Source organism: Cuculus canorus, chromosome 1 (assembly GCF_017976375.1).
Source record: "Cuculus canorus isolate bCucCan1 chromosome 1, bCucCan1.pri, whole genome shotgun sequence".
In the NCBI taxonomy this organism is placed as follows: domain Eukaryota; kingdom Metazoa; phylum Chordata; class Aves; order Cuculiformes; family Cuculidae; genus Cuculus; species Cuculus canorus.
This window is the reverse complement of record NC_071401.1, coordinates 136,238,191-136,265,850: the sequence shown is the minus strand read 5'-3', so window position 1 is coordinate 136,265,850 and position 27,660 is coordinate 136,238,191. Positions and strand designations below refer to the sequence as shown.

The 27,660-nt window shown below is 37.9% G+C and overlaps 1 protein-coding gene across 1 annotated transcript in view; it reads left to right on the top strand.

Annotated features, from left to right (window-relative positions):
* GYS2 (glycogen synthase 2) overlaps positions 1 to 27,660 on the top strand; it is a 47,821-nt gene that overhangs the window by 3,631 nt on the left and 16,530 nt on the right. The window contains exons 2-7 of the mRNA XM_009569794.2: positions 6,118 to 6,299; positions 9,072 to 9,263; positions 10,772 to 10,957; positions 21,325 to 21,469; positions 26,613 to 26,730; positions 27,122 to 27,242. Coding sequence (XP_009568089.1) covers positions 6,118 to 6,299; positions 9,072 to 9,263; positions 10,772 to 10,957; positions 21,325 to 21,469; positions 26,613 to 26,730; positions 27,122 to 27,242 — 944 coding nt within the window. The remainder of the gene's footprint in view (positions 1 to 6,117; positions 6,300 to 9,071; positions 9,264 to 10,771; positions 10,958 to 21,324; positions 21,470 to 26,612; positions 26,731 to 27,121; positions 27,243 to 27,660) is intronic.

Sequence of the window (27,660 nt, the reverse complement as noted above, 5' to 3'; positions counted from 1 at the left end):
CTCCCTGTGAAAAGGAGCTTGCCTCCTAAACACAGCACAACATTTAAATCATCTTGCATAAAAGTCTCTTACCAAAGCAATGAGAAAAATATTTGTTTGTTTTGCAAGACTTTCCTTACTTTATTTGACTCTTCACTGATGGGTAAGACCTATACTGTGAAGTAGAGCTACTGTGATTATGTGGCAGAAGGGGAAACTTCAAGGACAGGAGCATAAACCAAGTGGCTACAAGCTATGTAGATCTTGTGAACAAAGCCCCACAGACGGAAATTGTCAACTGGCAGCAGCCAAAGGCCATTGCAGGAGTAATAGGAGCAGCTCCGGACTTCCTTTTTCCTTCAGCTTTTTCCCACTGAAAATTTAAGTATTTTATCTAGGTATGGGGAGAAATCTAATTCTGTAAGTTACAATAACAGTTACCTGTAGCTTAGTAGGGTTCCTCATACATTAATGAGAAGGGCTGAGAAAGTTCAAGATCTGGTTTGTGCTCTGTAAAGATGTCTTTAAAATCACTCCAGTCCCATTTAGATTAGTATTTCCTGCTGTAATACTAACAGCTTTTAGACAGAAAATAGAAGAATGCTTAAAAACGCTGGGCAAACAGCCAGTTCGTGTCATTATTCATCTATGAAGAAATTAGCTCAAGAATCACTGGTAGATGAATCCTAAATATTTTTTTCCATCCCTATGGGAATGAAGACTCTGCTAAAAAACCCACATTTGTTTGCTTCTCCCTGGAGCAGAGCTCTATGTACAGTTTTTCTGGCAAAAATCTGGACTCTTGGAAATTAAATTCTGAATCTATTGAAGTTAGTAGGACCAGCATTTTAATTCCTCTGCATCAAATGTCCTTCCTTGATGAAGTTCCTTGGGAGAAGGTGAATGATGTCATCTGTGACACACCTGAAATAACACTCTTTTGGGAGTTGGGATGCACTGGCATAAACTTTGCATAAGCAGAATATCAAAGTCCTGTGTATTTCTAGAGTGGGGTGGTGCATCAATGTCACATCAATCTCAAATGAAATCTTGTGCACTGGGGGTGATGCAGACAGAAATAAATTCTGTATTACGGACATCTGTCAAATTTCAGTGTTTAGTATTATTTCACAATGTGTTTGGAATGCCAGAACTCCTGTTTTTTGACGTGTCATGGCCACAAACGTAAATTAAATGTACGTTAAAAACATCTGCTGTCTGAAGATCCTGTTTTTTTTTTCGCCTGATGCATCTAACAACCTGACTCTAAAAATGGTCCTCACGTATCTCAACACACAACCAATAAATAAATAAATAAAAATCCAACCAAATAGTAGAAAAAACAAATTCAAGCCCAATTTTATCACATCTCTGTAGATCAGAGATTCCGAGGGGAAGAGGTGGAAGGATAGCAGATGTAACTAGTAATCGTGGCAGTAAAGTCAATTTGAATCCTGGACTTGTGGTCCCAAAACTCTCTTGGAATCCATGGTAGTCATGATCCTCAGGAAAGCTTTAGTGCTTTCAGAATGGCCCAGTCAGGACGCAGCAAAGAAGCTGAAGAGCCCTGGGAGCACCCTGATCCTTTGTCTCTGTGTATCAAAGGTGCATGGGGAAGGGCTCCTGCACTCCATTTATCTATATCTCACTTGGATAGTTTTGCTTCCTATTGCTCTCCTTCCTTTTTGGTTTCTGCTTCTCCTTCTCTCTGTCCGTCTGCAAGCTGGGCTAGGTGGGAGAGCAAATAAAGTGAATGAGGGGTTATCTCTGGCAGTTTTGAGAAGTTTTGGCAATTCTATGCTCAAAGGATGGCACCTCCATAAGATTTTTCATCAGTGCAATTCCTAGGTAATCCTTGAAGTTGTGGACCCTTCCTCATCAGGTGACAAAAAACATTGGAAATGCATCTTTGCATAAACCAGCTTGCGGCAGAAAGAGCAGAGCTATGAATTAGATCTTGAACAAAGATTTCCAGTTGCATAGTTAGATCTCCACTTCTGCCTAATGTTGTCCTCCGTACTGCAGGATATTGTGAGACTGTTCTTGGCTCACAGACATTTTATTTCTTTAGATAGTACTGATGACTATCCTGGAGGGCTCTAATTGCTGCTTGGATTTTAAATATACAAAAGAACTAATGCACCAGGACTTGAAATGAGGAAAGAAGAAAATGTCTGGAGTAATGCAGATAACCCTTTTAGACAAATTTGTAGTAGTGGTTATGTATATGAAAATATTCAGACTTTTAAAAATAAAAATATTTTCTGATAAAATATTTTGTTTTCATCTTATGTTCTTTAAAGAAGACATTAAAAAAAGTCAAACATCTCTCAAATGAACAAAATCCTTCTTTCCCAAGCGTTTTAGTTCCCCTTTCCATGCCAGATAAATTTTCCCTGGAAAAAGAGGAAGAATGGAAAGGAAATAAGTGTGGAAAAGGATTTGTTGTTGGTTTCCCTTTTAACTTGATTTCCTTTATTGTGGTGGAAGAGTTTAAAAAACATTTTAAAAAGAATTAATGGAAATATTTTTCTCGCAAGAACATTTAATAATCATTAAAACTTATAATATTTTAATAAAGCATTTTGGGAGAGATCAGAACACTAAAGTAGCCCTCTATACACATTTTACTGCTATTTCCCCATGTTTGTGATGATCCAAACCAATCCTCTGGATCCGCTCTCTCCTAATTCTGCATCTATATCTCATTTTGTCTTTAATGTTTGTTTTAAAACCAGTTCCAAAGTACAAAACTTCAGGGGCTGCATACAAAAACTTGCATCATCACAGAATTTTGTCACAACCGTGTTGTTTGTAAAGGTTTTCTGTTGATAATATGACCTTAACGTCATATTAGAGAAGAAATAAGGAGGTTTACCAAAATGTTTGAAGTAATTTGAGAATTCTTTTAGGTTCCAAACAAATATGTAAACGCTTACTCTGTTACTCAGTAAACTGTGCTTACTGGCACAGGTATTTCCAGGGAATTCAAAGTAACTGAACAGATATAAGCTATCTCGTTAGGATATGTAATGTATTCCTTGAGTTTGCTGTGGAAAAGTGTAATTTCAAAAGCCAATACGTTATTGTAGACATTGATCTGTTCTTCTCAGGATAACTTTTTTTAAGTTATGCCCAACATATATTTTCATTTGTACACTTTGCCTCCTCTGTCAGCTAAAGTTTATGCAACAATACCCTTTGTGAATCATATGTCCGTAGCGATGGAGAAGACAAAAGCATGTTTTGGGACCAGCTTTTATCACACTGTCCCCTGAAGAGTTTTCACAGTCCTTAAAATACACTCTTTTGTTTTTATCCTAAGTACCTCTCATTGCATATCGGGCAAATCAATGCCCCAAAATGTTTTTTACCGTGCTGTGCAAGAGATTATGTTGTGCAGCATACTCTCCACTCTTTCCTTAAGAACAAGCATTCCATACATCTTTATCAGGGCACGCTTTACAACACACAGTGATGTTGCGCAAAACCTTCTGAAAAGAAACACTCAGCTGTTGGCTATACAAAACAGAGTTCCAGGTTCTATTCAGCTCCTAAGTTTCAGCTTTCTTATTAATCTTAAAAGTAATAGCTGTGGAAACTTTGCTACCTTCCTGATCCTGATGTTGAACACCTTGCAGTGTGAAAGAGGAGGATCTCCACTCTTGTGATAGTGGGGAAAGACCTCTGCACCACTCTAGTTATATACAGCTTTATCGTATTATTTAATATCTTTCATCTTGCATGTAGATATTTTCTCTTTTCCTGGCGTCACTGGGCTGCTTTGCACAGAAATCTTCCCTTATTGTAAGCTCAGTATTTCTACCAGTTAAAACCAATTAGTTTCATGACTAAGATTTCTACTAAGTCCCATATTTATTCTTATTTATGCAGTGCCTTATAGTCATACAATGTACCTACCCATAAGAACAGTCGGGTCATTGTTACTTTATGGGCTGAGCACTCTGACTCGTCTAATATAAATAAAATTATACGTTTATCTATCTGAAGCCAAGCTATTTAAGTAGTCTCTCTCAGCAGAAGAACTAGGAGGGAATATGTACTGTCACTTACCTAAGATTTCTCTAAATCCCTGTCCAGGATTTGGAATATGGTGACTATAAGTTAATTTCTTAGCTTTCTTGTCCTAATGGAGTGCAGAAGAATAGATTTCCTTCTGCAGTTCCATGTTTATACGATCTGAAACTCTTGAACTGTGAACTTTATTTAGGAACATACATCTGTGAGATTGTCGCCTTAGGCCTTGAATGACTATGGAGGGTAATAGTTTATTGTACTAATTCCACTTTGCAAGATGGGAGATTGGAATTGCATTTGTTTTTCTTTCTAAACTACCTAAAATCCCAAGACTTCACAATATAAAAGTAGAAGGGCTAGGGACCCTTCAATCATTCAAAACAAGTGGGATATTTCTCAAGAAAAGGATTTTAAGTGCCCAATTACTTTTCCACAAGCAAAATTAAAAGCATAGCTCTATCACTCAGTTCCTCAGGACTGCAAGATACCAGCCCTGGCAAAAGGATTTCTGTAATTATCAGGTGATACGGTTTATTTAATCTGAGAGCTAATTTCCCCAAATGCTGAGTAACTTCAGGTGCTCTACTGTAAATGGTGGTCATTTGCTGCAGATTTTTAAGGATTATCAGGTAACCTGTGAAGATTCTTGCCATACACAGCAGAACACAGACCGTTGGCACCTCTGGGTGGAGTACCTGCTATTAGTCATTGGCAACTTGCAGTACTGACGCCTTACGTAATTTTGATGTCATTGCTGAAAGGCAGAGCATAGCCTTCTTGCCTGAAGTGTTACCAAATGTTTTCAAGTTCAGTAGAGGATGAAATTTTTAAGTTGGAGCACTAATTTCCTTCCTGATGCTTCCTTTATTGTTCACTTTCACCTGTTGTGCTTCATTTACCTTACCACACTTTAAAATCACTGAAGCTATGCTAAACTTGTCCCTAATGTACAGCAGCTACCTAGCCTCTGGTTTTCTTTTCCATTGCCTTCCCTCCCACTTGCTGGATTCAAGCATGCACTGTTTTTTTCCAAAATTTGTGGTGGTTGAATGCCCACTGCCTGGCACCACAAGTCCTGTGGCAAAGTGGCCTTTGCAAGGCTGCCCTGCCAATGAATGATTTATGGGGCTGGCTATGGAGAAATGTGAGGAACAACAGCCAAGTGATTCTTGCATACCATGTGCAAGACTAGATAGATCTGTAATGACTCTTCAGGGTATGTCACTGTTGCATTCTCTTATATATTTTTATATTGCATTTATTTTTAATATGGACAGTATTTTGGTGGAAGGTGCTGCATGCATTTATATTGGCAGTGTAGGCCACATTCCTTCCAACTTTAACAGCTCTTCAGAATTGTGATGGAACATGACACCTTTTGCTTTGAGGATATTGCTTTAAATCCATTTTTATAGCCAGAGGTCAATGATATCTATCAGTCCATTCTCTCAGTGACTGGTCTAAAACAAGCTAGAAGTACCAGCTGAGTCCTCACACCATGTATTTTCACATCATAAAAGATGTATTTGAAAGTTATAACTCTTGCAATTAAAAAGCACAAGGCTGTACTTGGGATGCAATAGGATCAAAATTAAGCATGGAAGAGTGGAAACCATGAGACCCACGATTTGAATCTCAAAATTTGAATCAAGTTCCCAAAATGGGGGAATAACGTAAGAATGAAAAAATATAGTGGTTGAAAATTTCTAGTGTGACTTTGAATACCTAAAGGAGATTTTAAAAAATCACAGACTAGATAAATAAACAGTTAAGGGTAGAAAGGGTCCATTTAAGATTAGAAGAGAAATTGAGGGAAGCCATGTGCCATCACCTTGGAGGAAGCAAAGCATTAGATTGTCACTTGAGAATTACACAGTCTGCTGTCAGTGCATACTCCTAAACTGAATGATGAAGCTCTGATCCCATTTAAGAGACTGAACTTCTATTTATTTGATAAAGTCTGAGTTTCACTTAAAATCTGAATACACAAAGTGCTTTAACTAGAGGTATATCTGAACCATCAGTGGGTTGGAGCTTATTCCAGCTCTTTGTGGCCTGCACACCTTTCTACTTTTTGTATTTTGTGATCTTCTTTTGCAGTGGGAGGCATTTACACTGTGATCCAGACAAAAGCCAAAATTACTGCAGATGAATGGGGTGAAAACTATTTTCTGGTTGGTCCCTATTTTGAACACAATGTAAAGACTCAAGTGGAAACATGTGAACCTCCAAACCCTGCAGTTGAGAAGGCAATGAACACCATGAAAAGCCAAGGGTGTCAGGTAAATAAGATGTGCTATTGCTTCCCCGGCTAACAAAGCTGACTCTGAGGAGATTACAGTTTTGGTTAATGCTCTTGCTGTTCCACTTGACACAGCAGTCCTGGTCAATGTCACAATGGGAAAGGCTCAGAATCCACTGTTAGAACAGCAGAGTCAATTCATTAAAGGTTATTTTTGAGGAAGAACTAGTTTATCCAATTACAGGTTTTAACAGTCATTTATCTGCAAGTCTACTTAATTGGATTAATGACTTATTTATCCAGCCTCTAAACACAGTGAGATTTTAGTAGATATAATATGACCTCACTTTGATTAAATCCTTAATTTTACGTTTGGTGTTCTTGTGCTGGAGAGAGAAAAGCATTCCACTAACTCCCAATTTTTATGTAGCATTATATTGAATTAAAAGTCAGAAAGGGGCAAAACAGAGATAGACTCAAGAAAAGCAGCCAACTGACGAAGTATCTGCTTCCTCAGATCAATGCAACTACCTCTCTGTTCCCGGGGAAGAGAGGTTAAAGCACAGCACAAAGAATGAATTAATCTGTGTTTCTCACACTAACCAGGGTTTTCTGTGTGATCTCCATCAAACCTCATAGCCTTCATGTGACTCAGTTTCTCCAATAAGAAAGTAGGAATAAACTTCTAACTGTAAAGGTGACCTGCTGAAAGGAATAGAATCTGCTGTTGATGGGCAAGATACTAAGCTGCAAGCAGCTCCAGCCTTGAGAACAACTGAGCACCTGAAAATGAAGGGAAGATGACACATGCTAGATGTTACTTTATTTCTTGAAAGTCCTCATCAGAGATCTAGAACTTTTCTTGACTCAAATTCAGCATAGAGTCCCTCAGAGACACCAGTCTGCAGGAGGAAAAATTGCCTGTTTATAATGTGTGCCAAACATGTGAACAGCATTGAGAGGCAGCAGCAAAGAAGTGTTCTTACAAGGTTCTGGTTTTGAGGGCCATGATATGCTTTAATGTAGAAATTCATAAACTTCTGCCAACATCTGTGGCACTGGCAATGTGTTGTTTCTCTCTGTAAGAACAGATCTCCTGTTGTTAGGTTCTATTGTGCTTTGTGTTATAAAAACCTATTGCTGGACTTACATGTGCCACAGCTTGTGAAAGTATTTGGGACACCAACGCTATGTGATGCTTGTGTTGTTCAGGCTGAGATTAAAATTAAAAGGTCTAATCTAACTGTTATTTCTTATTTCTAATCAGATTTTCATAAGCGATTGATCAAATTTGCCATATTGCCTCTGTTGCTTACGAAGAGATGTCTCTGCAAGCTGTGTAACATTTCTTTGTCTGGGGAACAGCTAAAGACTTGTGGGGTATATTAATTGCAATGCTATATATACACTTCATGCTATTCCAGCAACCCAGTGAATGTAATAAGCCAACTCTGGCAGCCTAACTTGTGCATTGTGCTGCTGGAGTATTCATGCATAGCAGCAAATCTGTCCCAGGTATATCAATTATAGCTTTGATCTCTAATAATGACGCTCTAGTTTCCAGGAGCTGTGCTTATCCTATTAGCATTTATGTCTGGATTTTGCTTATGCATCACAATAGATCCCTTTAAACCAAGGGACCTAGGAATGCTTCCAAACTTCTCAGGTCAGGTGTGTTCCTTGCCGCAACCTGACTCCATATTTAGATGAAGCCTGGGTTCATACAAACTCCCTGCTTTTTAACCCCATTTTGCTGAATAAGAAACCTGGATAGCCTGAAATAAACACATAGGGAGCTGACGCTTGTTCACACATCTGTCTTTTTTACACCCTGTATTTTTAGTGCAAACAGGCCTAAGAGTTTTCCTTTTGTGGTTTTCAAGGCCTGACCTTTATAAAGCATGTTCTAGCATCAAGGCTGGGTTCAACCCCTGAGGTCCCAGGGGCTGTTGGATGAAATGAGATTGAACAGTGACAAAAGATTCCTTTTCAAGGTGTATAAACTGCACTAGCATCCCTATAGTACATTGTTCTTCCCAGTTAATGTTTGCTGCTATAGCCATTTTGGTGGTAGAATTAATGTGAAATAATTTGAGTGTGCAGAGTGGTACAATCTGCAGTGTGGGTCCCACTGTGTTGTGTTCAGCCTACTCTCCTGGTAGGGCAGGATGGGCAGGAAGGTTATATCAGTGAAGTTCTAAATACTCTTTTAGAGGCATTTAACTATACTGATGGTGAATAAAGCAGGAAAGCTGTATTTTAAGGCTGATGTGGTTTAGGAATTATATCTTCTGATTGATCATTCCACTCTGCCAAAGGGCATCAACTGCTTGAGCAGAATGAGGAAATGTCATGGTAGTTGCAGGTCTCAAGCACCTGTCCTACAAAATCCATCACCATACATGGCAAAAGATTGGTGACAAATCTGGCTGAAATAAAACAATACTTTTGAAGTAAGAACAAAAGTGGCATAAATGTAACACTTCAATAAGAACATAATACCTCATTATTCAACCAAGTGTAGTCTCCCTAAGCTATTTTTTAATGAAAAAATGTTAACATTGCAATAAAAATCTAAAATTAAGGTCTTAAAACCAAAATGTTCTAAAGATTTTAGTTTCCTTTCCCCCCCTGTCTTTTGCCCAGGATAACTCTGGGTATTTTGCAAGGGAAACCACAAATCCTGGGTATGTAGGACTATGAGCACATATTATGTAAAAAACCTACATTTTGATGGATGAAATAGTTATGCTAACTAGCCTTTGCATTCATGTTAATGTTTTCTGCTTATATCATTGCCTCTTTCCCAAAGGTCTTTTTTGGAAGATGGCTGATAGAAGGCAGCCCATATGTCTTACTGTTCGATATAGGATCAGCAGCTTGGAATCTGGACAGGTGGAAAGGTGAATTTTGGGATGTCAGCAACATAGGGATCCCTTTTCATGACCGAGAAGCCAATGATGCTGTGATTTTTGGATCATTAACAGCCTGGTTTTTAAAAGAGGTACAGTTTTTAAATCTAGAGACTTTCAAACTTCAGCCTTGTCATCAGGGCAAAAAAGCTTTAGGATGTGGTTCCCATTCTCCAGTTTAAAAACTATGTTTTAAAGAAAGTTGATACCTGATGTAGATTGAATTTGTATTTAAAACCTAAATCTTAAGTGGTCATTTAATTGTACTTTTCTGGGATAAGGGGGCAAGGGGGCTGCCCTCTGTGAAAACTGCTATGTCTTTACTGTCACTTCCCTCTCTGTTTCTTCTCATCATAGTTTAGCCCTAGCCCAGCAAATTTCAGCAGGTCAAACTGAGCAGTTGGGCTCCCAGTTCCCTTCTCCCCCTTGCCCCCAGGGAAAGGAAAATAAGAGGAAAAAAACTTGTGGGTTGGAAGCTAAACTAAAACAGCTTTAACGAAATAGTAATAATAATAGTAAATAAAACAACAGAATACATACAAACATATGAAATTGTGCCCCCACCCCTCAATGACTATACGTCACCACAAATGCTGTAGGGCAGGCACAGGGCAGGTGAGTGGCAGGAGGGAGGCTGGACCCAGGAGGTGGATTCAGGAACACACGGATCTGGGATCAGGGACAAACAGACAGATGAGGTCCTCCCTGGACATTGACCAGTACAGAAGAGAGTAAGATCCTCACGATCTCTCAGTTTTATACCAAGTATGACATATATGGGATGGAATAATCGATTGGTCAGTTTGGGGTCACTGTCCTGTGTTCACCTGTCCTATCTGCCCCTTCCTGCAGGTGCAGCTTTTTTTGCCTCTGACTTATGGCATTCACTATCTCGAGGGTGGCCTTGGTTTCTACAGGAATAAGTATAAGGAACGGCCTTTCTGCATGCCAGTGCCCTGTGTTATCACTGCTAGAGAGAAATGCTGTCTGAAGAGTATGCAGTTAGCTTTCAGAAAATGAAGTTACATAGATGAGACATAGCAGAAGTTAGAAAACTGATTCTACTTTAGCTCAGACCACAACACTTCTTAACACCAGATGCCCTTACAAGGAGGATCTCAAAATACTTTTTTGTCTCTTATGGTAGTCAAGTTTCCAGACTCACAAACTGTCCTTGAAACCAGTCAAGCCATATCACAGCAATTAGATACTTCCTTGCACAGGGAATACAGGCAGACAGAGACAGCACTGTCAGTTCACATGTTGCTCTACCACAGCCTACCTGGAAAGAGGAAACTTTGTTATCTGCAGAATCATCTGTCTGTCATACGTGCTCATGATTTTCTTATGAAACAGGAGTTTCAGCAGCATATGAGTAAGTTGAAAGAAAGAAGAGTGACTATGCTTGCCAGAGCTCCCTGATGCTCTAGTAAGGATACTGTTCTGAGGCACTAGTGAGGCACATGTGCTTCTTGGGCTAAGGATTAGAGCTGATGGGAATCATGACACAGGGGAAGGCACAAAAAAAAGAGGTTTCTGAGGCTGGGGTGATAAGCAGGATAATGTGTATTTCATGCATGTTGTTTCTAATTATTTTCAGCTTTCCAGTCAGTTTGATGACAAGCCAAACATAATTGCCCATTTCCATGAGTGGCAGGCAGGAGTGGGTTTAATACTGTCTCGATCTCAGAAACTTCCTGTTGCCACAATTTTTACTACCCACGCGACTCTGCTTGGGAGATACCTGTGTGCAGCCAGTATAGATTTTTACAACAATCTTGACCAGGTAAGAGACATTTTTCTCATTCTTCCTTTTTTTTTTTGGCTAATCAGCTCCCAACTCCTTTTCTGTTTACTGATCTATATCGTATATTGTATTTTCTGTCTTGCGTGATCACTCATGATTGACTCACAACTGAATCATAGTTGTCAGTTCCATAGCACAAGAAATAGCATTTGTAAGACCATGGTGTGTTTAGGTATGAGTGTGTGTGTCTCTGAGTCATTTGACAGTTGTTAAAGCTCAGTGGAGTCTAGAATACTTGCACTTTGATTTACCAGATTTCCACTGGAGAATAATGAAACTCATTGAGCCTCCAGTCAAGTCATTGCCTTAGTCCAGCCTACTGATACATGGAGTAATATTGCAACAGTAAGGGATTGCCAACAGAGATTCTTAGCCTTCTTTTCAATGGCTTGGGATGTTTTTCAAAAGCAAGAGGAGATTTACGGGCCCAGACATAACTACAAGTCAAGTATCTTTTGAGAATCTTGCCCTTTGTGTTCAGGAAAGGCATCCATTGCTTGAGTTGATTGCTGTGGTTTAGGAATTACTGTAAGCAGCAGAGTAACCAAGTGAGTTTAAACCTATTCAACTGTAGCCATCATCTTATACTTCAAGTGTAGCTTCACAGCACTCATTCTTGATGAAAGACAGTAGAAAAAATAGGCAGTAGCCCTATGCTTGCTGAAATAACCCTGGAATTCCATTTTTTATTCCCTTTCCCCAGCTTACTTCTTAGTTTTTGCAAGTCATAATAAGTCCTTCCACTTTCAAGCTTTTCCGTCTAGGCTTAATTTGTAACTGGCAAATGCAAGAAGTATTTTTTGAGTTCAAAAGACACGCATCTGTTTCTTAGAACTTTTCTAAACTGCCCAGTGGATTGGGGTTTCACTGTTCTCTTTCCACTCAAAGCATAACACAAACCAATGTTTCAAGAACCCAGATGCCTTTAGCACTGCTTTTAGCAGAGGAGCATTACATGATCTGGGATTTTTATTATGGTTTCAGACAAACTGAGTTCAAGAGGTTTTTGCATTCTATCATTACTGAGGGAAAGGTAGTTAAAAGGGTCAAACAACTGCCCTGTTCACTGTCCATACATTTCCTTGGATGAAATAAATGAAGAAAATTACTCAATTGGCAATTTTAAACTTGACACACTGTGGAACAGTGTCTTCCAAATACAAGCCTGAAGCAGTAGTGTTCTACTGGCCAGAAGCACAGAATAGATCGACATTCCCTTGTACTCCGAGGAAACAGTCATTCACCTTACTCCTCTTATTTTTCTACCTTTCCCACCAAAGCCAACTATTAAATCTACTGAACACACTAGCAGTAAATGTCTCCACTCATTTAGTCATATGAATAAAGGTTGCAGCATGGCAGTGTTTAGGGGGAATCCTGCCCAATATAAGGTAACTAACACAGGTGGTTATTTCTAGGCTCCCTAAACCGTCAGGGGAATTACACTGGCCTCTTCACAATCAGTGTAAGGCAAACATATTCCAATTAGCATCTGAAACATCAGCCTCCCATCTATCGCCTTGGAAAACTAGTCTCCTAACAGACACATTTGTTAGGTGCATTAATGAAGAAGCATGAATAACCTAGTCATGCTATCGGACTCAAGTTTCAGGAGCCTAGACATTCCTACTCCTCAAGTTCTCCTTATATTTAGCTTTAAAGTCATATTAAATTATTTTTCTATGGACAGAAGTAGACTGAAAGAACTAAACCCATGCTGTTTCAGGTCTAACACTTGAGAAAGGGGGGACTTTTCAGCAGTAACTTTATTAATTCAGCCTTGCATTCTGAGGCATAATTTGTTAGTAAGGAAGCCATAGTAAAAAAAAAAGGGGGGGGGGGAGGAGGGACATTTAAAATAAGAGATTAGGCTTAAAATACAAAGAAAATGTTGAAGCCTTGTCTTCCGTTTATAAAAGAACATCTTAAAAAAAATTTGGTTTGGTTTGGTTTGGTTTGTATTCTGGTTAATTTGGTGAGTTATAAGTGGTCTCAAAAGCAACTATTTTTTCTTTTCATGATAACTTTGGGGCCTCACCCTTGCCTGCGTACTCAAAAGAAAGAGTCATGTTCTTACATTTGTGCAGACTTACAGATTTTAATATATTTATAATCAGGACACAGTATTAATATAATTTTTACTGTTCACATGTAATGTGACCAACTTTATTCAATAAGGTGGTGTCCATCCTTCTGCAAAGCTTCACAAATTCTATTGCTGTCAGCTACATGACAAATATGGAAATTTCTATTCAGATTTTCTTCTAAGAATATATGACATGAAATGCGAAGCAGCTTCAAGTATTGTTATAAACTGCTGTAAATATAAGGGATGGAACTTGTGGATTTCTAGACCTTAAGGCTTTCTGCCTTGTGTGGAGAAATTGACATTTAAAGATACCAATAAAGGGAATGATGCCAAGCTGTTATACTACTGTTTAACAGGCTTATAGTATGCTAAAGCACTTCCTGACAAAGTTAACTTTTAGTAAGAGGTCACCCATCTTAATGAGGGCTCCTTTGGCTGTAAAAAGGTCAACCTGGCCCAAAAGTCAATTGAGAAACATAAGAAGTTGGTCTGGAGTGCAGTAATTAAACAATACAGATAGCTAAGTCTCCAGAGGCTATTTTGTTGCTGTCTTCTAGTAGTGAACCAAGCAGCATCAAGCAGTTTGTCCCGTGGAGAAGATTCTTCAGGGCTATCTAATGTTTAATCTTTGTATAGGACAATATATTTTTAGGATGTGTCATCCCCTCCCAGCCTAAAGTAGCTGGTTTACCTGTTTCAGTGCTATTGCATAATTTTCTTCCTGTAAAGAGTTGTAATAATCTACTTCAAGTTCTCACTTTTGAGCAGTGTTTCATGGCTAGGACACTATTTCACCAGCTTTAAGCACAGCAGCTGAGATGGGTAGGAAACATGCAACTGTAGTACATGCTGTGCCAGATATCACAGAAAAATGATTGCAGCACAAAAGGAAGTGGTGTGGCTTAGCTGAGGCTAGTGACAATAAGGCATACACAGCTCCTACAGGTAAAAGAGGAAACCTCATGTTCTCTTTTCTAGTCCTCAATGCAGTCTAGAAAATGTTGGCTTAGAGTACTTGCTAGAGAGAGCTCTACTCAGCGCTGCTTTTCTGCAGCATTGAAGTATTTTACACTGGGATCCACAGGCAAAACCATGATATGGTTATTTGATGACTGATAAAAGATATTTACTTGGCATCTTCACAGTCCTTTCCTTCCCTTCTCTCACAGTGGCCTGTGTGTGTGTGACCAGAGTGGTGTTCCTCACTCTCATGTTTCCTCTTAGCCCTGACAGTGCAACACACTTCCAGTTTGTCCTCTACTGTCCATCAGCCCTGCTTGTTCTGCACACACACACATGCATGCATGTGTGCATGCCTGCGCAGTGCAGCACTCTTCTACTTCAGTGTTAAACCACCCCTGTAGATAAGTAGGACCAGAATATATGATATGACTTGAAAGATTGCTTTTAAAGAGATAAAGCATTACTGAGATTTTCTTTCTTTCTCTGTAATCCACAGTGGAAAATACCAATTTAAGTCACTTTCCTAGCGAAGTTCAATAGATGTCAGCTGGCAGAAGTATGGAAGTTACAAATGTGTTCTCTGAAGTGAGCCAGTGAGGTCAGAACCTTTAGACCAGAGAAGACTTTGGCCCAAGTCCCAACATCAATATCAGTGATCAGGCAAAGGGCTATGCAGTGCAGGGTGGCTGGCATTTTCTCTAGCACTTCTATGAACAAATAGTTCAAGTCATCAGCCCCTGTCAGGTAGTAAAACTGGAGGGGAAGGTTCCATGTGGTCGTCTGATTGCCTTCACGAGCACTGGACCTGTGAAAACTTGACTTTCAACATTACTAGTCTTTGGGGGAAAACAAGAATGGTTTAGTGAAGGATTGCCACACTGTGATGCATGATTCTTTGCAGATTCCCTAAATCGTGTACAGACCTGAACTGTAGGCAACCAAAACTTTTTGTTTTGTGAGCTAAGGGCACATGTCAGTCTGTGAGCTATAAGGGGAACATTTTCTGGGAGACTGAAAACCTAGCCAACCTAGTAGATTAGAGCTGTAGATTCCTGGACGGTAGGAGGGTACATTACGGATGTAAAGAATGTAATGCTGTCTGACTCCCGACCTCTTCCTTAGCCACCTGCTCTTTGCTTCAATCAGAGAGAGGATCTTGGCTCTTATACAGTATTACTGTATGAGATTATACAATTCTTATATTCTTACATTCTTAAGCCAATTTATCTGGACTGGGAGAAATTTAGCTGCTTCTTCTGCAGTGGAAATCTAGGTATTAAACCCTTAACACTGTACACAGAATAGTGCACACAAGAAGTAACACTGTTTTGTCCTCAGCAGCATATAACAAAAAGCAAATGGGCTATGCCTGAGCTAAGGAACCTCAAACCAATAACCATATAACAGCTACTTAGTGTTGATTTTAATTCCTATGTTCACATTGAATCACACTGATTCTGGAGGAAGGAAGGGAGGGAAAACAAAAAGAACAAAACATGGGGCAACTTGCTTGGTAACTGGTAGTGTGTGATATTTTTATCTACTTTTAAGCATCTGAAGAACCTTGCGTAAATGGCTGGGTCAGGGACTGCTAACCCTACCTATAGGTTACTGGCTTGAACTCTTCCAAAGTCAACATTTTCTGATTTCAATAACAAGCAGGATATGTAATGAGCTCGATTCCCAACAGAGACATTATCATAGATTTAACTATGGTTGTTTTTGTTTATGTCAGTTTTACATGTTCAAACAGTCCAGCCAGCAATGCATTTTTGTTACCACAGCCCCCATATCCAGTGTAGCTTTTGTACTGGTGAAAGTAAGGTTATGTTTGTTGCTAAAACAAACTGAATCAAAATAGCTAGTCCAGAAGGCAGGAAGTTCTGTGAAAAAGGTTCTGAGCCTGTGGACCCTTTTTCTTTTCAGAAGGAACTGACTTCTCAGCTGAAGATCAAGAATATTAATCTTTATTGTTTTCCCCGTTGTTTAGGGGGAGTGGCTTATTGGAGTTTTTTTTTGTTGTTGTCTGGTTCGTGGTTTTTTTGATCTCATTGCACCTCTCTGGGCTTTTAAATAGATCAACACCTTTCATAAACTGACTGAGAGGCACTGATGATCCGGGCTAGTTCATAGGTGAATAGACAGCCTTACTGGAAACAGTCTTTTCGGCAAATGATATAACCTGGAATTTCATCTGAGAGGTAACCATCTGAAATAGTTTTGCGAACCACTGGCCTAGCATAATGCAGAAGTTTGTAGGCTTCAGCCTCTGATGCTTCTTACTAAAAAATAGCCTTGAGTTATAATGGAAAAAGTGCTCTAAGGAGAAGAAAAAAAATTCTTCCTTGCCTTTTTCCTCATATAAGCTTGTCCTGCCAATGTGTAACCCTTTTATTTAGACCATTTTACATTTGGTAAAGTGTAGCTGAATCTAGTTTGCAGAGTGGTGGAGAATTCCATCTCAAGAGGTCTGAAAAGTTCTAAAAATCTCAATGAAAATGAACAGCCAAGAGCTTTTGTGCTGACAATATAGGAACGCAAGTACTGTCACAGCTGTCACTGAGCTCACTGTTATACAAAGCTGATCCGCTTTGTTAGTAGAACAGCTAATGGAAATCTGACTTAAGCCAGGAAGTGTAAATTTCATTCTTATTTGGCATGGCAGGGCTATACCAGAATGAAAGTTCTATTTCCACAAGATAGCAATCAATGGGAGTTAAATTTGACATAAGGTTTTTTTTTTAATAAGGATGATTCTTATATAATTCAGACAATGGCAACCAGAGAGATTATGCTAGAAGTGAAGATCTTTCCATTCTGCCTTTTGGTAGATGAGAAATTTGAACTCCAGACCTATCTCTGTTCCCGGTTCCACAGCAGAATCACATTGTGAACTGGAGTGAAAATAAGAGACTATAAGATTTCATTTCATTCTCTGCTTGAAATTGTCAGCTAAAAATTAATGCATCAAGCCTATACTTTTTATTTGAGATACAAACTACTTGCCTCAAGAGTTTATAAAGATTTTGTAAGGTTCAAGTAGTGAGGGGAATTTATATTTATGCAAAGGTGTCACAAAATTTTTCATTATCAAAACTGTATATTTTAATACGAATTTGAATTTGTCTTGGTTTAACTTTTGTTGGCTTTCATCATACCTTTTTTCTTTGCTGCATGGACAAGTAGTCTAGTGTCAGTATCTAGAGGTTGTATACAGACTGTGATAATTTATCTCTTTCAGAAAAATATTTACATAGCTAGTATAGTCTTTATTCTTATTGAAGTAGGAATGTCTGATTTTGATTTTTTTTTTTATTAGTTCAGCGACTGCTCCATTTCCAGCACAACACCAGTATCAGATAACTGCTTGATATTGTCTTCTTTCTGCACTTGAAGGTAGTCTTAGCTCTCTTAACCAGACTGTCACGCTACCTACTGTCCCCTCTAGCATGCTGAATTTTAAAGCATGAATGGATTGTTACGCTTATCACATGGGTCGGTAGAAAGGATAGCAGTGAGCTGTTTTTTCCCCTCAGAATTATTTTGCAGCAAATGCGAGTTTTACTCCAACTTGTTATGCTTGTGGAATATCTTCTTTTGCTTTGATATTAGAGTGGCTTTATATGGGAGACATTTCCTCCCTCTAATCCCTGCCATGATGTAAATTCCAATAATCTGCTTAGTTTCTAACAGTCAGAGTAGAGGGGGATCCTCACTGAGAGCAGGGGAATATTTACAGTAAAGTGGACATTGAAATCATTAGTCTTTATTAGTCACTGAGGGAAGAAATGGTTGGACTCAATGATCTTCAAGGTATTTTCCAGCCTAAATGATTCTATAAACACTTAATATGTCTTTTTTATCTGTTTTTCTCTTGATGCAACTTTAGTTTGTGGCTTTACTAGTGTTCCCATTTGCTGATAACAGCAAACAAACAGAAGTAAGCATGACGCACTTCACAGATATTTTGTTTTGCTCTTGATGAACGTGAATGAAATGGAACATAGTTCACAGGTGCCTGAGCTGTGACAGACAAACATTCAGACAGCAGAGCTGATTCCCAGGCAAAAACATTGATTTGGGGGTGAAGAGCAAACTAGCTGCACTGGTGTTTTGCTTCATTTCAGCGTATTGACTCAATACAGTGCCATGCCCTGTATTGCCTCTAATTATGGAGGTAATACTGTCACAGCGAGCTCAGCTGTCTTCGCACAGTACTGTGTGGACTATATTTGTCTCCTGCCCTATCTCATCAACTAAGTTCCATTTAACCTGCCCTTCAACTTGTCTAAGGCTTAATTTCTGAAGTCGCTTGTCCAGTCTGCTCAGAGGTGCCTAATGATGTTTCTTACTCCATGTTACAAGTGAAGCCAAAGGTCAAGATCTTGCTTTACCGATTGGTGCAGAAAACTGCTAGAGAGCGAAGGCAAATGAAATGTGAGAACTCTGTGACCTCAGTTTATACTTTGTAATAGACATGGAATGGTGTACCTTTAAAAAGTGTGCCAAAAGTCATGCAAGCATGTGCAAAATCAAATATTTCCTATTTCCAGAAGATGAAAAAATGAGTAGCGATGAAGAAGTAAACATGAATATATATACATGTTAAATGTATTAAATGCTTTCATGCAATAAAAAAAATAAAAGCTACCAAGAAATAAGCCATATTGCTTTGAACAATCCTTTTATTAACCTTTTCTGAGCAGTTGTAGATGAAGTGTTTATCTACAGTTAGTGAATATGTCCCAAATTTCATTTTTAATTACATTTTGTAATGAAACCTGTTCTTAGTGAGAAAGAGAAAAGAGGAAAACCTTGTAAAGCTTGGCCAGTTAATTGTTTGTTAGCGGTTTTTAAGTTATTTTTAATGCACAGTCAGACATATTGGGAAAAACTTGTATAATTTCAACTATGCATTGGAATCCCATCCCATTTATTGTGTTTGCCAGCATACTGAAGAACTGTCTCCTTTTGTGTCTTTGGGACACAGAACTATTGAATAATCGTAATAACTTTTGGTTTTGTTATCATTCAATATGCAGCTTCACACCTTATTTACAATATGTAATTAAGATTTCTGCTCTAAAGAATCTGTGATTTTCTCAAGAGCTGTTTCGCAGCATTTGTCAGTGATATCTACATGCCCCAGAAACATTAATTAGGTTACCACACTGATGTGAGGGGAGGTAGCTACATCGTCCACATTTTCTTAGGGAAGCTTTTGTTGGAATCAGCAGTACTTTATAATCTCACGTCATAGGTCTGGTGGATTTCAGATGTAGACGTGGTTGCTTAACACTTAAACAGATAAGACTCAAAGGTGTCAAGGTAGTCTTCCAGAAAAGGAGGAACACACAGTTAAGAAATGCTTGTGAAAAATTTGATTTTGGGTAAGTGAAGCATCATGCTAGAGGTCTATGGCACTCTAAGGAGTCAAATTATTTCACCTTTATTTCCTCTTCCTCTGTCTTTCTGCCTTGTGCTTTTTTTACCATTCATCTTCTGTGACAAATGAGATGCATGTTCTAGAGAAAAGATCTTTTGTGACATGGTTGTATTTCGTGCAACAAAATTTTCATGGTGAATATAAGAAATATGATATATGATGATACAACTGAAAAATGGTTTAACAAATAGTGTAATATGTGGTAAAGTGTATTTCCTGGCTTTTCTAAAAATATCTTTGGCAGGTTTAGAAACTCTTGACATAGAGGATCATCAATACCTGGTACAGGAATACCTAGTTTCACTAGAAATTTTCAGCTGAAATTTTTCAAGATTCCTTTTCTGGTCAAATTAAAGTGGTATTTTCAACTAATACAGCAGAAGTCGCTTTCCTACCAGCAGTGTAGCACCACTGCAAAATTAGAGTGCTCAGTGGATAAAAGCACTTAAGTTTCTTAGCAAAACAGTTGAGATAGCTATATCTACATCTATATTTACATCTATACTTATCTAAGCAAAAATAAAAAAAAAAAATTGTTTAAATCTTCTTCCCTGAAATGGTTCACATGTGCTGAAATTTCTTAAAATTATTATGCACCAACCTGAAGCATGTAATCAACATGAAATTTGGTGGTCTAAATAACTTTATTTCTGAACTAAATTCTAAAGTCTTAAACTTTAGAAGTATATAACTTTAAATTTAGAATTTTATTAGCAACCAGCAGCAGCGAAGTTCAGACAGTCCTAACTATTGAAATGCTGTCTGCCCAGCCTAAAATAATGGTTAACTCTGTTATGGTCAATGAAGTTGCAGTCAAATGCAATCAAAATCAGACTGCACCTGGTATTAGGCAGTGATAATGACAGAGCTCATTGAAAATCATTGTCACTCTCTGTGTAGCTCATTTGGAGCCTATGCTGCTACCCTTATGAGGTTAACACCTCGGATCCCAGAAGCCAAACATCATGTAAGACTAAAAGGGTTGTAATTTAATTGTAGCCATTGGCACTCCATTAACATTATTGGTTTTTAAGCTACATTGTAACAGTTTTGCAGTGGGCATCATTAATGAACATTCCAACCTTTAAGTGGACTCAATAGGCATTGTGCATTTCCTTCTCATCAGGATAGTGCAAATTCAGTAAGAAAAGGTGTAGCTGCAAGGTTTAAAGGTGATTAAGAAATGCTATGGTATTTGGAATAGTCTTATCTAGCAATTTAACTTGTATCTGCCTCCAGAAATTCAAACTGAAGTAAAAGGAGCAGCAAATAATAGTAGTGAACTTGGAGGAAGAGTATAGGAAAATATCTCATTTTCTATTTTCTTTGTTCCCTTGGGATTTGTGACTAAGTTCGTACACCCTGCCTCACTACCACAACTCAATTTCTCTGGTGCCTAAGCATGATTCCCACCATTCTACCCAGCCACCCAAATAGTCCTCATCCCTATTCCTTTTTATCTTCTCTTTCCTATACCTTCAGCTACCAGCAGCTTCCCTGCTCTTGCAGGTTTTCCAACAAGCAAAGCAAGATGCAGCGTAACATATTGCCAAGTAGTATAGACTAATCCTTACATTTCATGGGATCATTAATCTAGGTCTCCTTCCATTGCAGAGCTGCCATTCTTTATTGATGAATGTACAGGAACTGTGAGCTGTCTTGTTCCTTCAAACTCTTTGAAACTGATAAAATGGTTCAAAAATCAGAAAGAAACACCAATAGCATAATCACATAATTCTTATTCCTTGGGGAAATCGAGCTTAACACAAGAGACCTTTTATTTTGTTGTAATAAATCTGATGAACATAACAGAAAAGTGTCTTTTTTGTTTATTTTATTATTTAACAGTTTGACATTGACAAAGAAGCAGGAGAGAGGCAGATTTACCATCGGTACTGTATGGAACGGGCAGCTGTACATTGTGCCCATGTGTTCACCACAGTCTCTCAGATAACAGCTATAGAGGCAGAACATATGCTTAAAAGAAATCCTGGTAAGACCTGAATTGTCTTTTTATTACCTTTCCTCTGAGTACCTGCATTTCCTCAGACTGAATGAAAATAATGATAGGTATACAAACACAAAGAGCAAGGACACATGCATAGGTATGTCTAGTTACACTACAGAGAATAACCAATTTGCTAAAGAAAAGTGCAGATAATATAACTAGAAACACACTCTAGTAGCCTATGAAATCCAGAAGAAATCAAGTTCAGCATCATTTAATAACTGCTTTCAGTACCATTTCAGGAGAGCATAGGTTTAGCTTCATGGATGTTAGTCTTTCCTTGCAAGCACATCTCAGCTTCAGGAGTTTTGTCCATAGCAGGGTTTCCAGTGATGGTAATATATTCAGGTCAACTGATAAAAGCAGAAGCTGAAACCTTTGTAATACATTTCACCAGCTTTTACAGTGTGAAGTTTGTTTCCTTACTAGAGATGGATGATATATTCTTTTAGAAATGTAGCAAAATATTTCATATCCAAAACAGAATGTTAGATCAGTTTTGATTTCTAGTGCTGATGCTGATTTCATTTACTTAATATTGAAAGAGACAAGAAGGGGAAAACCATACTGTAAATCAATACAGTTAATTTCCCTGTAATGCTCACAGCTAGAAGTAGCAGTGTGGTTGTGGCCATCCTGATCTTAGGATCTAAACATGATAAGTTTCGTAGATATATATATATTTTCTAGTAGACCAAATAGTATAATTTGAAAAGGTAGTTGAGAAATGTGCCCAACAGTTCATCTGTTTTCCCCCTTTGTATTAGTCCAATAAAATAAGGAACTTAGCAACAAACCTTATTGTGTTCCATGCATGGATTTTGAGTAAAGTCATGATGCCAATTTGAAGCATTATTAAAGTTCTCTTTAAACCAGCACAGCGCTTTATAAGGACAAGCCACAATATTCCATCTGCAGGTAAGAATCCTAGGGGGAAAACTGCAAAACCATTCCAAGACTACTTAGGAGGTGTGTTCACATATTGGTTGGATATTTTAAGTATAGCAATGCTCAAATTACTGTTGGCTTTTTGACTTGCTTATTCTTTGTAGATTTTTTTGGGCATGAATTGCAGTGCTAATTATAGTTTTGGGACCATAAACCCAGTTAACTTAATTGCTTCAGACCACATGTTTCATGCATCAGGATAAAAGAAGTTGTTCATTGGATTATTTCCCTCATTCACGACTAACTGTCAATAGGATGATGAATTTAGAAGATTTTTGTCCTTTTTATTTTAAACGTGACGGCCGTGTCATAAAAGTAATTCAAGTGTTCAGTCATCTAATCTGGGATATATCTGAAAGGGCTTGTTTTTTACCAGGTGCAGAGCACTTGACCTCTGAAAATCAGATTTTGAAGCTCTTTTATATTGGCATGAGGCTTCTTCCCCAAACAGCTACTCTTGAAAATCATAGTTTGTGTTTGGAGATTTTAGGAGACTGAAATGGGTATGAATTCCATTTAGTTTGGGAGACAAGATCTGCAGCTTGTCAACAGATGGAATGTCAGTTGAAGCTGAAGAGAGTTCCATGCAGGGAAATTCACAGGGCTGAGTTTTTTTTGATTGTTCTTGAAACTTTAAAGAAACCAAGTAAATATATTTAATGTTTAGGTTAAAAAGTTGTTGCCACATATCATGTTTCATGTTGACAGAGCTAGAAAGAAATTCAGTAGGAACTGGTACCCCAAATCCTACGAGATAGTTATAAGTGGAAAATATGTTCTGATGGGAATAAGTGCCTTAATAATATTCTTTGAATCTTATACCATGAGTAAACTGTACAGGAGTCTACTCGCATACTTAGGAGTCTATTCTTATATTATTTGTTCTGTCTGAAGCAGTGAAATTGGCATAGACATTGGCTGTTCGGGAAAGTCAGCAAACCTTCAGTAGATCATTGAGTTTGAATTCTGCTAAGGAACATGAATACTGAAATAATTCATACACTTCTCAATCTAACAATTAACAGTTAGAAGGGGGATGCAGAACTGGCACAGTTAACTTTTATTTGCATTTGAATTTAACAAAGTTAACTAAAAATAACTAAAGAAACGTGGTATGTAGAGCTATCTCTGGCACTTCTCATTGATGTTATACTTGGTTTATAATTCAAATCATCAATTTCATGACTTGAAAAAGCCCCTTTAAAATTCAGTAGACATGATTGCGTAGAAAGCTTTTGCACCAGGACAAAGGCTGATTTGCCAGTCTAAACCTGGCAAACTGAATGCTTGCATTACACTGATTTCAAGTCCTATAATGCTTTTTGACCAATAATTTATCAAATCATATTTGTCAAAAGCATGAGTACCTAAAGTTGAATCTGTTCTCTTTGACATATATAATGCAATATTCCATCAGCGATCAGAAGTTATATTCCAGCAACCTGAAAACTGATACGGGATATCTATTATTTTAATTCAGGTATGAAATATGTGAAATGCATATCTCATTAGCAGTAGAGAAGACTTCAAATCAGAATTCCAAGAGACTTAGGTATCTCTTAAGACCTCATATTTGTATCTGTATATATTTGATCAAAATTATAGAAGTAAAATCTGAAAAAGCATAAGTCAACCTTGAATCTTAGTGATTTGTCAACAGAAAACATGATATGGTGAAATTATTATTTAAATCAATGCTAGTTTCTTTCCTGTAAATACAGAAGTCAAATCATTCTGATTTGACCTACTTTAACAATTTTGAAACAAAAATGGCATTAATTCATTAAACAACAAAACCCGCAACACACTTAAAGTAGGAAAAAAGCTCTCTGTCATCACTTCTTCCCTAGGCCAAGGGCATATTGCCTCACAAATATCCAAAATATTGTTGTATATTTAGCAGAAGCAGTGAAATAGATGCTTTGGACGCTGTGTCTTGTATTTCAAAGGCTTAAATGTGAGATGGATTGAGCCCCAATCCTGATGAAAAGGTAAATGAAGATGCAGTTGAATCACAAAACATGGGAGTTGGTTATATACAGGTTGCTGATGATGGGTGAAAGTGCCCAAAACTCCCTGATAAATGACTGCAAGAGAGTAGTTGGAACCCAGTCAAGGATTCTTACTTTATTGCAAAGAGCTTGAATTGGTTGCAGTCTCAAAGATGTGTCCTCTATGAGCCAATTCTTCTGTGCTGAACAAGGAGCAAGTCAGAGTAAGGAGTCTATATGTTATTGGTAAAGATAAAGAGAAATGGAGACTGTTTCTTCTCTGTTGACCCCTGACTCATATGAGGCCACAAAGGGGTTAGTTTGGAGCAGCTCCTAGTGCTGGGCAGCAGCAGAACACAAGTTCTCTTGGCAGGCCCACCAAGACTCTCTTTGCTTCTCACTGAGAACCAAATCCCAAATACCTAACAAGTATTTCTTAGTGAAAACTGATATTCAGTTTGAAATGTGGTGTTTCAAGACAGATCCATCAAAATTTTTGATATTGCATGGTGGCTAATAAAGGTTATATATTTATCTACTGCTGTTAACCTATTTATGTAACCCTTTACCTGATAAAGAGTAATCAGAGGTCGCTTACCTGGCAGGGAAATACATATGCTGCTAAAGCAAATTCTAAACGTCAAGGAAGTAATTAAAAATGGCTGTAGCACTTGCATGAAAAATGTCAATGGACAGCATCTGGAGAACTGATTGTATTTGAGATCATCTTGATATGCAATCAGCCAAATGAGCCATAGATATTTTAACGTTGTGTCCCTAACTCTCAGGAAATGAGGCAGTTTTATATTAGGTCAGATGCTTAATGCTAGGCATACAAACCTCTACTCCTAGAGGAAAGGATGGGAAACCGTGAATTTCAGGCATCCTTGACTGAAAGACCACAACAGAAGTAATGTTCAAGTCCTGCATCAGTTGCAAGAAAGAGACTTTACTCTCCTCAGTAATAGTGATATGTGGGAGGGATATTAACCATGTGCACTGAGATCAAAGAAGATGATGTTTTGTCTACATGAACAAAACATGTGGTAGGGAACGACATCTTACTGAAGGCCCTTTGGATGATTCATAGAACTTTTAAAATTACTGTAGTTAATGTTTGTGTTTATTAGACATCCAGTGATGCTTACCAGATCAAGTATGAAACCAGCACCAGTGCACCCTCTAACAGTTAGTGCCTCTTTGAAGATTCTTTGTATTTGAAGAATCTCTGATATCATAGATTAGAAATCCATTATAGAAGTCTACTGATGCCAATTGTGTAACTATGAAATGCAACTGCTGAGCAACTGGCCTCCCCTTTCATTTCCATACATGCCTTTCATAAACCAACTTAAAGCAAAGAAAATGTCATTCTTTCCATTTACTTCAATAAGATTAAAGGCAAGCCTTTAAATAGCTGGTGTACTCTACCAGAAAGGTGAAGAGTGATGGAATTTCAGTGTTGTCTGCAACAGACTATGTCTATCCTTATAACTCAATGTATATCCTATAACTCCATCTTAGAAGATACTGGAAATGAGCAAATTTTAATTGTAAGATGCATTGGAATCTTTGAGGAAAGCAGCCGTAAAAGTGTAAAGCATACTATTCTGTGTCTGCTTTAGGAGAAATCCAACAGATTACTGAAAGGTAGACTTTTTAAAAAGGTTTCTTATATTCTCCCTTTACTGGTAAATCCTCAGAAGCCTTGACAGAACAGATCTCTCTTGTGCCATGCAGTAAACAAGTGCATAGTGCAGCAGAGTTTCTGCTTTCAAGAGTTTTCAATCTATAATGATAAAGTAGGCAAAAATGATATCAAGAATGAAGAGGTAAAGAGCATATCAAACAAAAACCATATGGCTAGATGGAGACATTGCTTAGAGTCTCAGCAGATAAAAAGAGTATGGGGAGACTTCACTACTCAGCAGGGTCTACAGTAATGTTGAGTACAGGTCGAAATGATAACAAGCCATTTCAATGCTATAAACACTCAAGTGCCACGTGCAATAGCTTTGTGAAGTAAGCTGGTGGAGATCATTGTGTTAGACAGTGCTGTTCCCTACCTGTGAGTAGTAAGAGTGCATAACCTGTTGACACACTGACAAATGAAAGGCACATTATTTCTTTCATTAAAAATTTGTTTGATTCTAAAGATGTCTTCCTCTGCCTTTTCTCTGCTTTTCCAGATGTTGTCACCCCAAATGGCTTGAACATTAAGAAATTTTCAGCAATGCATGAGTTTCAGAATTTGCATTCTATGTACAAGGCTAGGATCCAAGAGTTCATTCGAGGTCATTTCTATGGGTATGCTTTCACTTTACACAAATTAGCAATGGTTGTCCAACAGTATATAGAGCAAGAACAAAACAAGAAGACTAAAAAGTACTTCATAAAGGAGGTGAAATATTACCAACTTATTCAAATATCTGTCTGGGATTTCTGTCATAGGCTAAAGGAAATTTATGCACTGATTCTAACTCTGCTTAACAGATTGCTGGTCTTGATCTTTTTCACTATTTACCCAAGATGCAGTTTATCAGATTAAGATAGTAATTTTATTTTAAATAACAGCAGAAAAGGCCCACTTTCATTAGTTTCTTGGGATAATAAATTCCACAGAATAGAAAGTTCTTATGTCTTTTATTTGATTGTATCTTGAAAAATGCTTTGTGTTTGACCCTTTGCTTTACTTCAGCCACCTTGACTTCAGTCTTGAGAAGACCTTATTTTTCTTCATTGCTGGAAGATATGAGTTTTCCAACAAAGGAGCTGATATGTTTCTGGAAGCCTTATCAAGATTAAACTTTTTGCTGAGGGTAAGCAAACTTCTGAGAATGAACATAGCATAGAACTTCTACTCAAATGTACCTTACTATGGGAGTCACCTGCAAGGATTTCCATGCCATACTCTGGTTTATAAGAAAATAATTATGAGTTATTCAGAGTTTTCATAAAGCGCTATCCCTGAATCATCAGAATATATAACAATCTCAGGCTGCTTAAAAATAATTGGTTACATAGTTCAAGAAGTTAATCCGTGGTTACTTCCCTTGTTTTTAGAGAAAAATACGGAAAATATGATTCAAGAATTTACCCTGAAGGTTTACATATTAGAAGGTAAATAAAAATAATCCTTTAATGATGCAATTTAAAAATATCTTTTTAAGAAAATTACTTAATTTATTAGTATCTGACCATGATCTTTTCAATCTTTGGATATTATTGTCACATTGG